This window comes from Quercus lobata, chromosome 8, assembly GCF_001633185.2.
Source record: "Quercus lobata isolate SW786 chromosome 8, ValleyOak3.0 Primary Assembly, whole genome shotgun sequence".
In the NCBI taxonomy this organism is placed as follows: domain Eukaryota; kingdom Viridiplantae; phylum Streptophyta; class Magnoliopsida; order Fagales; family Fagaceae; genus Quercus; species Quercus lobata.
In genome coordinates, this window is record NC_044911.1 from 21,685,458 (window position 1) to 21,703,532 (window position 18,075).

Consider the following 18,075-nt stretch of genomic DNA (forward strand, 5'->3'; position numbering starts at 1 on the left):
AAAACTTTTGATTTTCATCTTCTGTGTACTTGGTTTCCCCACAGGTTTGAGTCCGAGGACCATGCAAGACCTTGGTTCTGTCCAAAACTTACGAGATTTATTTATTTTTTTTTTTTTTGTATTTGTTTGTTTTTCGGATGTAAGCCCCTAGATCAGGGCGGGGAGAGCCGGCTTGAGGCCAAGAGCCCCTAGGGTTGCCTACGCCATGGGCGCTGCAAGGAGTAGCCCCTAGCAGAAGTTTATGTCGAAACAACAGCTGCACGTCAAAGGAGACGGAGGAAGCTCCGTGAATTTTTGCTTAGTAGAGAGTTGACTCCACCGCCACCTGCGCCAAGCGCGCATGCTTCCCACAGACGGCGCCAATTGTAGGGACACGGTTCCTGCGCGGCCCAGTGACATCTTAGGGTTCACGCGGGAGAGATCCCTCACAATACGATTTGTAGAGAGTGGGCTTGAAAAGCTTGGGCTTGGTCACGGGGGGATGGTCCGGTCTGGATTTCAGAAAGATCCCTGTGGAAAATGGACTGGGCCTAAACGTTTAAAGCCCCGCCATACTGCCACCTCTAAGAATGGGATCCTCGGACTTGATCCGAGGGCCCTTGTGGTCCTTTCCGGCTGTCCAACGGAGGGCTTTCTTTGTTCTGTGCATGGATCGTTCCGGCGATCTTCCTCATGAAGTCTCCCTTTTGCCTCTCTCCCCCCCCTGCTAGATTCACTTACTTCTCCTTTTATACTAGTGTGCGTTCGATGTCCTTCGTCCACGTGTAGGGTCAGTCTTTACAAATACTGACATTGGTCCCATCAGTCTAATCCCGGAATTGTTGGGGATGACTTGATAAAGCTGTAGAGTACGGTTCTGCCAGGCATTGGGCCTTATCCAGAAGGGTATTTAGGGTAATCGCCCCAAGGTATTTTGGATTTCCTTACGAATTTATCCCTTTATTCTGGGCGGATTATGGGCCTGTCCGAGGACTAGACTGTCCTCGGCTGCCTCCCAAAAATTGGTCCGTACTCGGCGTCATGGAGCTTGGGCCACAGTTCTCCTCGGATTGGGCCCTAGACTTTCTAAGGGCAAATGGGCCTGGTAAACGAATGAAAAAAAAAACAGTTAACATAAAAAAAAAGAAGTAAGTAAACGTGAATGATGGCAATAAGGAAATAGGATAGATTTAAAAAAATATATATATATAAATATATATATATATATATATATATATATATATATTTATATAATCAGCTTAGAATTTTAAATTTATCCAAAAATGAAGAAGTTTTTTTAGAAACATAGCTTTATCCAAAAAAGTGATAAAGTCATAGAAGAAAAGTTAATAAGAACAAAGAAGGGGATTTATTTACTTCTTCTTCTTCTTCTTTTTTTTTTTTTTTTGAGTTAAAAATAATCGATGCAATTTGAACTATTAAAAAAAAAAAAGGCATATGTGAACATAACATAAAAAAATAAAAGAAATAAAAGAAAACGTGATGGATAGTTGTGAGGAAATAGGATAGAATTTTTTTTCCTAAACCTAATTATCAATTAATGTAGAAATTAAAACCTAAAATAAAATAAAAAAACACAAAAAGAAGAACAAGTTGTTATCAACATAACTTTATCCAAATAAGTAATAAACCAATGGAAGAAAAGTTGATAAGAATTAATAAGATGTCACAATAATTATCTCCCAAAAAAAAAGTCATGTTTGTGAAGAGGAAGATTTTGCTTCTTTTTCTTTTTTTTTTTTTACATGAAGTAATATAAAAAAAAAAAATAATAATAATAATAAAATAAATAAAAAATAAAATAAATAAAATAAATAAAAAAAGAAAGAAGGGAGGAATAGATGAAGATTGAAGATTGTTGTTGTTTGTTTTCTACGTGTACTTTTTTTTTTTTTTTTTACATGTAGTAATATAATTTAAATAAAAAAAGAATTAGATGAAGATTTTGAATTGTAATCAAATTAAGATTTTTTTTTCAACTTATAAATTATAATAATAAAAGGATTAGATGAAGAGTTTGGATTATAATCAAATTAAGATTTTTATCAATTTAGAAATTATAGGAGAAGAAGAAATAAGAACAAAAAAATTTATATTTAATTTTTTTTAAATCTAAAAAAATTTCTGCAATTTGCTGCAGCCACTTGGCACAATTACGACGTCTAAGCCCAACTTTTATTATATAGTATATATTAGTCGCTAACCTATGCGATGCATGGGAAAACTATTGAAAATAAATTTTAAAAAATATTATTATTATTATTATTTTTAAATATTGAATATATCATTGTCCATGTCAAGATCTAAAGAAATATAATTTTAAAATGTTTTTATTTTATTTATTTTATTTTTTTTTGAGAGATAGTTTCAACCTATAGCGTCCGCTCCTGATGATAGCTCTTTATCATCAGACCAAGACACCAATCAGTTTTTGGTGTAGGCGGGGATTGAACCCCAGATCTCTTATACAACCATCAGAGACTTTACCAGTTGAGCTAACTGGAACCCACTTTAAAATGTTTTTATTGGTGTTGCATATCAGTTTGATATTTTAATCCCTTGGTTTTTAATAGGTCATGAAAAACACTAAGTCAATGGCACCTAGCCAAAATGTCAAGTTTTCAAAATTGGCTTAACGTAATTGTTTCTTCTTGCTAGTGGCCACACAATTGCAGTATCAAAGATTCATACTTTAATCACAGATAAGTTGTAGAATATGCTATGTAGATCTCAATCATTGTAAATTTAAACTTGTATTTGATTGGTTATATACACATATTAAAAAACATTTTTTTTATTTAGGAAGACTACTAAATATTGTAATGTTGCAAATTGGGCTTGGATTATGCAAAGTTTTAATGTACTAAATTGCTAATGATGTTGATGACTTAGTATGCCTAAATGCACATTAGAAAAAATTAGACCATCAAAGTCTACTCAAACCAAGAGGTGTAAAAAATAAAAATAAATAAAACAAACAAACTTACCAAGATTTCACACAAACCATGAAGTTAATTTAAAAAGATGCAAGAGTGAGATATTTTGTCAAACACATAATGTGCATGTTCAAAAATAGGAATGAAAAAATTATTTTGTAACATGAATCCACTCAAATATTACACCAAAGACAAACTAAGTACATTATAATTGAACAAACAATGATCCCAAGTTGGCAAGAATAAAGCAAAATGTTCAAAATGATCAATTTCAAATTTCAACATTAGATGGGTGGCATATGAAGTACTCAAGCAAAAACCAAAACCAACAACATATATAAGAAATGCAAACAGAATGTTCTATGACTTCTAAAAGCAAAATTTATGACCTAGACATATCACTGAGCTGGAAATCTTTATTTATTTATAATTTTATTTTATAAAAGAACTCAAAGATCTCATTAATGAGAACAAATTGAATACATCCAAAGATAGTTGATTGGTTATATTTTGGTTTGCCTCAACTTGTTTTTGTGTTGTTTGATCTTGGAAGTAATTTTTTGGTGAATGAATTTGAGGGTTTATAGAATTTGTTAAGAAACACAAAGCATGGCACAAAGAGAAATCATCGAAGAAAAAAAAGTAATTACAAAATCATATAATTAAGCAACCCAGATTCTCAAATTTCTAATTGTCCTGATTGTTATTCAACATTTCCTTTGGAATTTGGATCAATTTGTGGAGCATTAAGTGAACTATACATATAAAAATTTTAAGAGACAAAATTATATGTATCTAGAACATATCACATGCGTAACGAAGAAGAGGGGCAATATTGTTTTTTAATGTTAAAAAAGAAACCTTATACCTCCTGGTCCTACTAGACTCTCTAATCATGAACCCATCCAGAGAGCAACCAACCAAAGCCATGAGAATTGTTTTCATACACTTAGTCCCTATGTGAATTGCCCCGCCTTGGATTTCGCGTTATTGTGGATATAGCGGACTATCTCAGTGGTGACATACTGACAGTGATGAATGAGTTTCGTTGTTTCTAGAAGTTGTTTAAGTCAACATAGTTGGCTTCTTTATAATCACATATTTTGTTTAGCCATTGAAGCTCTCTAAAGTTTGAATTGTGGCAAAGAAAAAGAAAGGGTTTATTAGGAGGAGAGAGACAATGATCGGGTTTTAGAAAAGTTCAATTACATTTTGTTTTTTTTTTTTTTAAATATTGTACTGACGTGGAAAATTGGGGGAGCTTCAAAGGCTTCGGTTTTATATATATAGATGATATAAACCGTAGAGCATGTTGGGGGGAGGGGGGATGCTATTTTTTCCACTAAGTCTATTTGGTAAGGTAATTCAAACAATAGTTTTTAGTATTTAAACACTGAAAACTGTGCCCAAAAAAAAACAACACGTTTGGTAAGAAGTTTTTTTTATAAGTGTTTGGGTTACGTTTCTTATTTTAGGATGTTTAAACACTGAATTTAGAAAACCCCTCTTACTAATTTTCAGTTTTCAAATAACATTGTTCAATGAAACTTTTGAAAATAAGTAAAAAACTATAGGTCCCACTAATTAAACTACATGTCATCACTTAAAAAAAAAAAAAAAAAACACACACACACAACTATGCTGCTTCACTTTTGAAAAAACATTATTGAAAATATAATACCAAACACATTTTTTGCATTATGAGTACTTTAAATACGTGTTTTCACAACATTTTTTAACCCACAATTTTCACATCATTTTGAACAATAATACTCAAACAACTCTACCAAACAAGTATTTTCAAAAAAAAAAAAAATTTTAATTTAAAATTAAAAAAAAACTTTAAAAAAAAAAAAAAACAAAAACAAAACAAAACAAAATAAACAAACAAACAAGATGCCTCAAAAGAAAACCACTAAGACACTTTGTGAATTATGGAAATGGTGATTGTCTTACTATAAATTCTTTAAATGTGGGGATGTCTGGTAAAGGTGGTGGTTCCTATTCGTAAATGATAAAGAACCATCGATTGTGTTTTCAGTGGTTATGGTTATTCCAGTAATTCATATTAATATCTAATTCATGAATTTGTTATTTTTTATATGCATATTTATTACTTAGAATATATTTTTACTTGTAAGTCTTGTACAAGTGATAATTTTTTTTTTTTTTTTTTAGTTTGAGTATACATCTAGTACCTCCTATGATCAAGAGTTGATAGAAGAAAGGAATGACATTGACTTGGATGTAGTAAAAGGAAAAAAAAATGTCATATTCATTTGGTCCAAAGTTTCTAAGACTTTAAAGAAGCAATATTCACACCTAAGGTTAGAAAAAAAGAGTATCAAGAATGAATTAATTCCATCTTTGAAATCCATGTGTACATTACACCAACCAAGGCCTGGGAGAATATCTATGTGGTTGGATCTGGACTCTATACGTGAAGTGGCTGTGAGCAAAGGAAGAGGAAACGTTGGCTACAAAGTTCTATCCTTAGCCCATGCCAAAGGCATGACTGCCTTGGGAAGGAAGTAAAATATGCATCTAACATGGTACTTAAGCACTCACAAAAGGGAGATGGTGACCTTCTAAGGTCAGCAACTATAGAAACACCCCTTATTGACTGAGTACATGTTAGATCACTTCAGGAACACGTGTAGTACTTCTGATGTCCCTCTCATTGAAGAAAGGAATAACATTGACTTGGATGTAGTAAAAGGTAAAAAAAAAAAAAAAAAAAAAATGTCATATTCATTTGGTCCAAAGTTTCTAAGACTTTAAAGAAGCAATATTCACACCTAAGGTGCTTTCTTGAAAAAGAGAGTATCAAGAATGAATTAAATCCATCTTTGAAATCCATGTGTACATTACACCAACCAAGGCATGGGAGAATGTCTATGTGGTTAGATCTAGACCCTACACGTGGAGTGACTATGAGGAAAGGAAGAGGAAATACAAAGTTCTATCCTTAGCCCCTACCAAAGGCGTGACAACCTTAGGAAGGAAATAAGATATGCATCTGACATGGTACTCAAGTACTCACAAAAGGGAGACAGTAACCTTCTAAGGTCAACAGCTATAGGAACACCCCTTATCGGCTAAGTACATGTTGGACCACTTTAGGGACACGTGTATCACCTACAATACTTCTAATGTCCCTCTCATTGCTCAAGAGTTGTTCCCCAGGCAGTGGCAAAGTCACCTACCCGCATGCCATAGTGCCATGTTGGCATATTCTCTCTCCTCTAGTCACCAAGTAGTACCCCAACTGTGTTCAGATCCCAAAAAAAAAAAAAAAAAATGATGACTTGACACTTATCTTTGTACTCAGTCATATTCCTTAGATTATAAGAGGAACATACAGCTGGACTTTTAGAGGTAAGAACCTAAGTAGATCTTTTAAAAAGAGAGTAGAAAGTTGATAAGATAGTAAGGTTAAAAACAAGGTCTCTCTTTTCAAGGAAGAACACCCTTATTGTACAAGAGTTACCTCTTCTTTCCATACAGTACAAAGCTAAACAAAGCAAGAATGCTCATTTCTTGCTCAAACCGTGGTTTTTCATCCCTTTTTTTTTTTTTTTTTTTTATTTATTTATGGTTTTCCATGTACATCTTGTGTCAACTTTACATTCTTGCAATCACTTTCTTCTTCTCTGACTTTGTGAAATCAAAGCCTGCATTTTTGTTACTCATAAGCTTTCTCATCGAGATGTACTGTTAAATAGTTTATTTACTCTCTCATATAAGCTCAAATCTAACTTGCACATACACCATGCATGGTAATAGGCAGTTCTACCAGCTGAAAATTGAAGAGCTAATGGAACTATTAGCTAGTAGAAGGCAAGATTTGTTGTGGAAGCTTACAAATAAAAGGAAGGTGTGAGTTTACTTGATACATAATAAAACCAAAGGGAATTGTGGTTCATAGACAAAGGTGTAGGATTGTTAAATCCTTATATAGATTGAAGCAATCTTTAAAGTAATGACAAGAGAAATTTGACAAAGTGATGATGTTAAATGGGTATAGAATTAATGCAACTAGTGTGTTATGTCAAGGGTATCACAAGAGGTTGTGGTTGTATCACATGCTCATTGTAGGTAGTAATAATGATATCATTAAAGCTACCAAGAGAATGTTGATTAGTTCTACATAAAGCTACATCTAATGGGAAGCAATATATAATTGGCAAGTCTTATGAATCTAAACAAACATGCATTGCTGGTACTTGCGTCTCTTATTTGTATATATTAGTAGGGCATAGAGTTATGGTAAATCTCAACATATTCATCATAGACATAATACCATAAGGTAGTTGCTCTCAAAGTGGAATTATTTCCAAATTATAAAACGGATCCGTAATCAATTATTTAAGTGGAGAGAAAATAAAGTGCATGTTCGTGGCAATGGGATAAAAACCTATAACCTAATAGTTTCTAGGATGGCAACCCAACCTAGTTAAATGGAGATCCCAAGGTCTAGGTTCAAAGGGACTACCAAATTGTGGAGATTACTTTTTTCACTTTGGAGATAACATCTCTTACCTATTCCTATGTTGTAGTGTGAAGTGAGCCGCTTCTATAAAAGTCCAAGGCTAAATTCTCTAGAGCACATCATGAAAATACAAAGATATGTTTTGGGCCAAAATGGACACAACCATAGGAATAAACTGTGTTTGAAAATGAGCTATGTGAATTCTATTGTCTTGGTATATACAAACTGCTAACAGTACAAAAGCATCAAGTTCATTGATTAGCCAATATACCCAATAGTCTTTCACAAAGAAATGGTTAAAGTCAAAAGCCACATGTCCTGATATGAAAACTTTTCATTTGCATTGTGTTTTGTCAATTTTTATTCCTATGCGGATTGTTAGAAAAATATTATGGAGTAAATAAGAAATTAATTCCTCATATGTTTACTTGATCATGTTATTAAAGTGGTGAAAATCCATGAGTCCTACATAGAAAACGAAAGAGATAATATATGAGTTTATATGTTCATGGGTTGGACATTGGGTTAGGCTTATGTATGTGTGCGATGGACCCTACTGGCAAAAACATTTTTTTTTTTTTTGAGTCAACAAGCCTATGCACAACAATTTTTCTTGAACAATATGACATACATGTTCATAATCCCTCATTCATAAAAAAAATAAAATAATAAAAATTTTGAATTGAGAAAACTTTCCTAGAGGAAAATATTTTTGTGCATACATCTGCATAGAGTCAAAGAGAGAGAAAGAGACATAGTTCAATTTCCTGAGCACAAAGATTGCAATGCCTCCCCTACATGTTATTGATTATTTGTTAAGGAAATTGTGTAAAACACAAAACTTGATCAGTTTTGCATCATTCATTTTTTACAGCTTTATGCATATGGTTTGTAAGTTATTTAATTTTTTTTAGATTTCTTCTTTTTATTGTTCTTGCATGTTAAATCTATTTGTGTTACTATTTGTGATTAGATCTTTGTTTATTGTTCTTGTTTATATAATCACAAAAGCAAATTAATTTTTATGTTTCCAACAATAAATCCCCATATCCTTATGAACTAGATACTAGCTTCATAAGCCTTCACTTCGGATCAAAAAGCATCCAAAGGAGCTATTATTTCTTACTTATTGCCACAACCACCATGCTGCCTTTACCAGCTCTACTCAAGACCCCAAACCCTAACTGTTTTCTGTGCAACAAAATCTGATCCATCGACATTGATCTTGTATGGTAGAGCTATAGGAGAGGTCCATGGGGCAACCAGTTTCTCAACAGGCTCCGCACGCAGTAACCAAACTGGCAGCCCGATACTCTTTCAAATAAAGTACACACCCCTCGAACCATCAAGGCAGTAGTCTTCCTCAACCTCAAGCCCCCATGTCTGGCATCGTTCCTGTTGTTCCAAAGCGACCAAGCAACCGTGAAAAACGTGGCCTGTTTATCATTATGTCACTGATCAATCATCATCACTTGCCACAAGATATCAAGAAAGCTTTGATAGATCGAGCATAGGTCCTGGGGAAACAAAAAGGTTTGTTCACCGTGTCGATCGCACCGCACCGCTCGATCTCGCCTTCGATCTCGCCTCCGCACGATCTCGCCTTCGACCCACCGATCTCTCTCTCTCTGTGATTTTGATTTTTGTTGTTGTTGTGGTGGTGTGGTGGTGGTGTTTTGGTGGTTGTGGCTTTTGATTGCCGGAGTTTGCTGCCGTGGATTGAATTGCCGTGTGAAAAATTTGTAGGAAAATAGCATTTTCAGAATAGAACCAAACACATGAAAATATTTTCTACAACAATTTTCATAATGCAACCAAACACTTGAAAATATTTTCCTTTCCGAAAAATAGCATTTCCGGAAAATATTTATTTTCCAGAAAATATTTTACGGGAACCAAACACGGCCTTAATGTCACATGAAGGGCTATGATGGTAAATAGTTGATGCGATAACTCATACTAACCAGAAAAAAAAAGGAAAAGTACTCAAGAAAAAAAAAATTAAGATAGAGTAAAAAATGTCTATTCACTTTATTTCTTTGGGAAGACCAGTTTTTTTTTCACCTACTGTTGTTAATAATAGTGCATTTTATTGGTCAATAGAAGAGTCTTAAATTTGTTTTCTAAGTGAGAGGATTTTCATTAAAATGTGCATTATGCATGTAAGAAATATCAATATAATATATTTTATTGATTAAAAGAGGCTGCCTTTTTTTTTCTTTGGGGCCTTAGGCCATTGCCTTAGTTGCCTATAGTGTCTAGCCAACACTGATTGCCTATAGTGCAGCAAAAACAATTTTAGAGACACATTAGTTTATTGTTGATTTAACTTTATTTAATGTATCATATATATATATATATATATATGATGGGATTAAGGACTTATATATTATTCAACTTTTATCTTTAAGTGTTTTTTGTATTTTTTTTTCATTTATTTATATTGAAAGAAATATGGAAAAAAAATGTTACAAATCATATACTATATAATAAAAGTTGGGCATAGAACCTGTAGTTGCGCCAAGTGGTTGCACTAAATTGCAGAAATTTTTTTAGAATTTTAAAAAAATTAATATAAATTTTTTTGTACTTATCTTCTTCTCCTATAATTTCTAAATTGATAAAAATCTTAATTTGATTACAATCCAAACTCTTCATCTAATCCTTTTATTATTATAATTTATAAGTTGATAAGAAATTTTAATTTGATTACAATTCAAACTCTTCATCTAATCCTTTTTTTTAATTAAATTATATTACTACGTGTAAAAAAAAAAATAAAAAAAAATCATGCTCTCAAAGTGATAGAGAAAACAAACAGGTTTATTCTTTATTGTTTTTCTAAAGTTATATCTTAATTTATAATTTGTGTTAATTTCATAATTTTAAATTATGAATAATTTTGATTATATTCTTTATATTGAATGTAAATTATCGTTTATAGGTTTTTGGTTGTGTTATTTTCTTCCGAAAAAAAGAAATAAAATAAAATAAAAGAGTTTATATAAATTTGGCAACAGAGCTAAATAGATAAGGCTAAGAAATGTTTACTAATAATAATTTTATTAGTAACTTTTTTTAACATGATTTAAAAAAAATGAATAGAGATATAATTTATTAACGTGATTTAAACTCTTCTAAAACTTTTTTAAGGGGTTGGTTTAAAAAAATTGCAAAGTAATTTTCTAATTATTAACTACTATGCGCTAACTTCTAACTACCAAAACCCACAATTGAAATACTAATCCGTATGAGTCTATGAGATACCATTTCCAAAGATTAATATCTTAGCTATTATATATTAACGCTAACTTTTATATTTATATATATATATATAAGAGGAGTTTTCTACCTCCTTGCAAAACAAATGGACTATAACAAGAATTAGCTAGACAGGGATAAGACTACACCACCTCTTTTCTACAATATATGTTAAATTCAAATCATTTTTCATGCATATTCACACGCTACACGAAGGAATTATAATAAGAATTAGCTAGATAGAGGTAAGACTATACCACCTCTTTTCTACAATATTGTTAAATTCAGATCATTTTTCATACATATTCACACGCTACACAAAGGAATTATAATAAGAATTAACTAGACAGGGGTAAGATTATACCACCTCTTTTCTACAATAAATAATAAATTTAGATCATTTTTCATGTATATACACAAACATGTAGCATGCAACGCACAAGACTTAAACTTTAAGTTTAAACTGAAACTTAATATGGTGAAACTCACTTGAATTTCAGTGCCTTCTTCCATGCTTTCAAGGACAAAAATTAAATTCTCATGTGAGTCTCTCTCTACTTCAAATTTTTAAATGTCTAATAATTTAGATTGTTCTTAATTATTGAATTGAAGTTTCACTTAAACATTATTTCAATTATTGTTTCGAATAGTTTTTAATTATTAAATTCATGGGTTTTCCATTTAAATATATATATGATTAATTGAGCCTTAAAGTTCAATGTATTATTGAAAATCATTATACATATATATATATATATGCATATTATGATACCTTAGTTTCACACAACATGCATTCATTATATAACTTAAAAGTAAAATATTCATTTATTTTTATTATTTATTTTAAGTAAATTAATAAAAATAATAAGTTTTCTAGACAGGGATAAGAGTTAAGACTACACCACTTCTTTTCTACAATATATGTTAAATTCAGATCATTTTTCATGCATATTCACAAGCTACACGAAGGAATTATAATAAGAATTAGTTCGATAGAAGCAAGATTACACCACCTCTTTTCTACAATATATGTTAAATTCAAATCATTTTTCATGCATATTCACACGCTACACAAAGGAATTATAATAAGAATTAACTAGACAGGGGTAAGACTACACCACCTCTTTTCTACAATAAATATTAAATTTAGATAATTTTTCATGCATATACACACATGTAGCATGCAACACATAAGACTTAAACTTTAAGTTTAAACTTAAACTTGTTAGGGTGAAACTCACTCGAGTTTCAATGCTTTCTTCCATGCTTTCAAGGACAAAAATTCTCTCTCTACTTCAAATTTTTAAATGTTTAATAATTTAGATTGTTCTTAATTATTGAATTGAGGTTTCACTTAAACATTATTTCAATCAGTGTTTCGAATAGTTTTTAATCATTAAATTCAAGGGTTTTCCATTTAAATATATGTGATTAATTGAGCCTCAAAGTTCAATGTATTATTGAAAATCATTTTATATATATATATATATATATATATATATATATATTAGGTACCTCTACCATCTTCCATTCAATTATATATATGTGCATATTATGATACCTTAGTTTCACACAACATGCATTCATTATGTAACTTAAAAGTAAAATATTCATTTATTTTTATTATTTATTTTAAGTAAATTAATAAAAAAAAAATAATTTTTCTAGACATGGATAAGACTACACCACCTCTTTTCTACAATATATATTAAATTCATATCATTTTTCATGCATATTCACACATTACAGGAAGGAATTATAATAAGAATTAGCTAGATAGAGGTAAGACTACACTATCTCTTTTCTACAATATATGTTAAATTTAGATCATTTTTCATGCATATTCGCACGCTACACAAAGGAATTATAATAAGAATTAACTAGACAGGGGTAAGACTACACCACCTCTTTTCTACAATAAATATTAAATTTAGATAATTTTTCATGCATATACACACACATGTAGCATTCGACGCACAAGACTTAAACTTTAAGTTTAAACTTAAATTTGGTAGGGTGAAACTCACTCGAGTTTCAGTGCCTTCTTTCATGCTTTTAAGGAAAAAAAATTAAATTTTCATGTGATTCTCTCTACACTTTGAATTTTTAAATGTTTAATAATTTAGATTGTTCTTAATTATTGAATTGAGGTTTCACTTGAATATTATTTCAATTATTGTTTCAAATAGTTTTTAATTATTAAATTCAAGAGTTTTCCATTTAAATATATGTGATTAATTGAGCCTTAAAGTTCAATGTATTATTGAAAATCATTTTATATATATATATATATATATATATATATTATTTTAGATACCTCTACCATCTTCCATTCAATTATATATATATATATATGCATATTATAATACCTTAATTTCACACAACATGCATTCATTATGTAACTTAAAAGTAAAATATTCATTTATTTTTATTATTTATTTTAAGTAAATTAATAAAAAAATTATTTACATATAAATTTTGATTAAACCGTGCATCGCACGGGTATAATGCTAGTTATGTTAAAAGTTTTGAGAAGTGCTACATCCACAACACCTCTTTCAAAATAAATTTTAGGTGATAAATTATTATTTGTTCTAAAGCATACCATTAAAATGAAACCAAAAAAAAAAAAACATACCATTAAAATTACTTTTTTACCCTCTAATAACAACATGCCACTTATTATTTTTTATGAAAATATTGTATATATAACACTTCTCTAAAATTTTTCTTATGTATGTGAAAAATATATACGGCTCATTTCAAGTTACAAAAACCGGATATGGGTCATTGAGATAACAATCAATTTTATCCTATTACTATTTTGCTTCGGACTCAAATTCAATAGACCCGACATGTGCTTCCAGGTCTAATTGATTTGTAAGAGTAGATGAAGGGGCCAAGTTTCGAAGGATGGATATGGAGTCAGCCCGGCTAAATCCGGATAGTGTGGTTTAAAGGTTTTGGGCTTCTTTAAGGTTAGTCAGTCAGAGCCTTTTGATGGGCTGCTGAGTTTCTAGGAGTATTCATTCTTCATTGAAACCTGAAACTATTCTTTATCCTTCATTTGGCTAAAGAAGAGCTGTCTGGGCTTCAAGTATCATTGAACACAGTAGTAAGGTTGTTTATAAGCTTTATGGTTATTGAAACAATAAACCCAAAAAATAAAGAATCAAAAATATCAAGAGGCACGGAAATTTCAATCAAAATAATGAATTCACGGGAAATGTTATGTCGACAGAGTGATCTGTTTTTCGATTTTTTTTTTTTTGGATTGACTTGGGTTTATTTCAGGAAATACACAAAGCAAAGCAATGTGCTAGACTGCCAGTAGCTGTAAAATAAGCAAATCAATGTTCCCTCTGATTCCCATTTTTCACCACCATTACCTTTGTCCAAGAAAATTTTCCCAACTACATTAGTCCATTTGCTAAAGCTTGCGTTTGGGCTTCGTTTGTTAGGCTTTCATTCGAAAAATAGATATATCAACTATTTATATTTCTGTTACAAGCCCCATATTTAATTTTATGTGATTATAGATTTGCATAAAACTTATGTCACCTAGCAACACTAGTGAAACTAACGTGTCAACACTTTACTTTTTCATGGTGCCTGTTAGATGGTGGACACAAGTTTTCTTTTTTCATTCTTAAGTGCCTAATTGAATCACAAATGCGGGTAAAGGAGGAGCAATATAAAAAGGCAGAATAAACTAAAAAATATTCGATTCCTGAATTGTCAAACTCAGATTCAAGAAATCTGATCCTTATATGAGACAAAGCACCAGCCAAATAGACATCTATATATATATATATATATATATATATAACCAAAAGAGATCATACAGCTAACTTAGAAAACATACAAAATGCTCAATATATGTAGAAGGCCATAGATGGGGGAATGTAAGATTCCTTTGGCAATTATGCATCACTAACCACAGGCACCTTTTCATACCCTTCCAACTCTCTAAACCTCCGAGGAAAGATGAACCGACCACCGAACTTCTGCTGCAGGTAAATGATCAATGCCAAAACCAAACCCCCAAGGGGGATAACCACATCCCAAGCAGTGGAATAAAAATCTGCTCCAGGATTTGCATATATGTATGACCCATCATACTGGTGAAAATATTTGTGAGCCCTGTAAAGATCATATGCATGAGGTAGCAATCTTATTAAAGTGTTTCCCATGTAGAATCCACAAGAGAGAGCTCTCTCTCTGGAGTTCCAAAACAGGTTCAGCAGTATTTGAGGCAAAAGAAAACCATCCAAGACCAATCCAGCATAAGATTTCAAGTCACCCCAAAGAGAACGTGGATTGGTACTTCTTAAGGAATAGGTATCCATCACAACATCATTTTCATTATTTCCCCAGTTGGCTATCACAGCGACTAAAGCCCCAGCTGCACATAATGGTAAAACTACAAAGAGAACCCTCTTCTCAGCAATCCACAAAGTCTTCTGATTTCCATCACCCCTTCTTGCTGACCATGTTCTATGCAGAAGACGGAATTGAAACAAGAAAGCTACCATTCCAACCATCCTTACAATTACCTCATTTGCTTCAATCCATCCACCACTGTCAAAGAATATACTTCTCCTACGAGAATTTCTCAGGAACAAGGCTTCAAAGTTGAGCACAAGAGGTATCATGTGACCCAGAGTGAGAACTGATAGCATGACAAGTGAGGTGAAGGGAAGCACATGCGGGTGCCTTCTGACATGAAAGAGTTGGAGTCCCACAAACACACATGAAAGTGTTGTGGAGATAAGTACCATGATGATTTCTGCATCCATCCTCCAAATGGAGGCTTCATCCCTGTAATATGTATTTGCAGACAAGTCTAAAACTTCAAAGTAAAGACTATCAGATTTTTCCCTTGTGCTTTTTATGCTTCCCTTGATATGACCTGAATTTCTTCTATTTGTTGGAGGGAACTCAAAATTGACAAGAATCTCGCAATCCAGAGAATCGTTTGAGCCAAGAGTTCTGCACCCTACCATACACAAGCTTCCTGTTTCAGCATCATACAACCCTTCAGCTAAGATGTCAAAGTTCTCATACAATGTGGAAGATGTGTTGAATGGAGAGATCGTGGAGTACGCTGTGAGGCCTATGTGGTAGCTGATATTGACCGGACCACTGCTGGTGAAATTCGCTGGCTCTTCAGACTCCACATAGCTTGAGTACTGATAGAGACGATTATCAACAGAGATTGGGGCAGAATAACCCCAACCTATATTTCCTTTGGAATTTTTCACTGACATGTCGAATCTCATTTCATAAGAATACGCATTTGGGTACACTTTCCCTTTGGTTTTAGCAGGATTTGAGCATGACTTCCTCGCTATGTCAATCTTGGAATACTCATACTTCGCACTAGACACACCGGCATCCCCTCGCATATAATTCCTATCACTTTGAAACATGATCTTATCAAAGTAACCAGATTCATTCGTAGCCTTGACACTCCAAATTTGTCCCACAATGCTACTAGCACCTCTGATCGACCAGACTTCAGGGAACCTCAAGGTCAACATGGTTGAACAATTACCAAGACGAGCATCAGAAAAAGATTGTGTCATGCCCAAAAACCGACAAGCAACAATAAAGAGCTGATTCTCCCTCTCATCCCATGATCCTTCCCCAACGAGAGTCATGTTGGGACTGAAATGCCGGTAATAATCAATATAGCTCCCGTTTGCAAACTCCACCAGGACTCGCATCCTTTCTTTATCCTCAGAACATTCAATTTCACTCAAAGACATAAGATTTGGCACATATCCGATACTCTTATCCAAAGGATTGCTGCAGTTCTTTGCAGAAACGCAACCCCCTGAATATTTCAAATTGAATTGATTGACTGCCCTTGCGACTATTGAACAGAAACTGCGTGTTGGCAGAGAACTAAGTGACAAGCCTTTTGGAAGATGATCACTTCCACCAGAACAACGAGCTTTGGAATCATCGGAAACATATGAGTACTTGTACTTCATTTGAGGAAACAACAACATGGAAATTGGAACAAAGTAGGAATCTTCATTATCAGAACTCAGACTCTCTAAAGTCCCAGTAATCAAACTAGTAATATTAGTTGACTTTGTGAGATTAGAGAGCTTCAGAACAGCAAAAAGATTGAGCAAATTATCTTCTTTGTTGTAAGTAAAACCTGTTCCAACCGCACAAAGGTTCCCCTTTGATTCTGACCAGTAACCTTGTAGTCTAAAAGTTATTGAATTTCTTCGAGGCCTATCTTGGTAGTAGATATTTGAGACTTGAATTGTCAAACTCAGTTCAACCTTGAACAAGCCTGAGATATCAGTTTCATGAACAGCTCTGGTGCGAAGTGAAATGGAGTTTGAGAAAGTGGGAGAGTAAGAATACGAGTTTTGGGTGTGGAGATTATCACCACCAGTGTAGTAACCATTATGGGTTCGAGGAAGTGGGAACTTTGGGAGTGGAAATTTTTTCGAGTTGGAGCCTGCGACAGTTGAAGAACAGTGCTCATAGTAAGTATCTTGAGAGGCAGAGGAAGTGACAGAGATGAAAAGGAAGGTGGTGAAAAGAAAGAAAAGGATGAGAAACCATGGCAGTGAGTGCCATCTTGGTGAAGAGTTGGTCATTGCGGAGGTGTTCATGGCCTTAGTAATTGCTTCTTTCTTGTAGAAAAAAGAAAGATGAACAAGAACAACACTGCTGTGTGAAGACTTGACTGCACACTCATCTATATCTGTGTGTGTCTATATATATATAAAGAGATAAGTTCAAGTGATAGATTTGTAATTAATCTAATGGTTAAAAAAATAACATTAATTGACTTACATCTCATGTATTTAATTAATAGCAATTTTGTTTTTCTCTCCTTATTTATTATTTAAAACCTTTTACATATATTCTTTTTTTTGCCATGACTTTATAAATACATTTGCAATACTTTTTTTTTATTTTTTTGTTGAGTTGGTACTCTTCTTTCTTTTTTCTTTTTTTCTTTTTTCTTCTTTTAAGCTGATCATACTCTTATAGTCTTATCAATTGTGATTTGTGAACATATATCTTGTCTCCTTTAAAATAAATAAATGACTAAGTATTGTTTAATGAGGTTTTAAATAAATGGGGGAAACAAAGAAGAAGAAGTAATTACAACAAATGAAAATTAAGTACATAGTTCCTTTTGATTAAAAATTGTTTGCTTAAAATCTACGACTCTGTGGGAAAAGGCACTACTTCATTACCAATGAAGAGTTGCATCAAACTATATCACTATGTTACCTGGGATCCTCTCCTTTGTCTAAGTCCTTATGAACATGATTACTGATAACACAAACACAAATAAAATATGCTGAGGACCACCAAGCTTCATATCCTTATATTGGATCTGGAGGA

General features: G+C 32.6%; 1 protein-coding gene across 1 annotated transcript; it reads right to left on the reverse strand.

Moving 5' to 3' along the window:
* Positions 1–14,472: 14,472 nt before the first annotated feature.
* Positions 14,473–17,406, reverse strand: LOC115958247. The gene has a single exon (XM_031076649.1). The coding sequence runs from the start codon at positions 17,328–17,330 to the stop codon at positions 14,613–14,615; it is 2,718 nt and encodes a 905-aa protein (XP_030932509.1). The 5' UTR covers positions 17,331–17,406; the 3' UTR covers positions 14,473–14,612.
* Between the last annotated feature and the right edge of the window lie 669 nt (positions 17,407–18,075).

What these genes read in the sequence shown, in the direction of transcription:
- LOC115958247 (XM_031076649.1), bottom strand. Translation starts at nt 17,330, where the DNA reads ATGAACACCTCCGCAATGACCAACTCTTCACCAAGATGGCACTCACTG.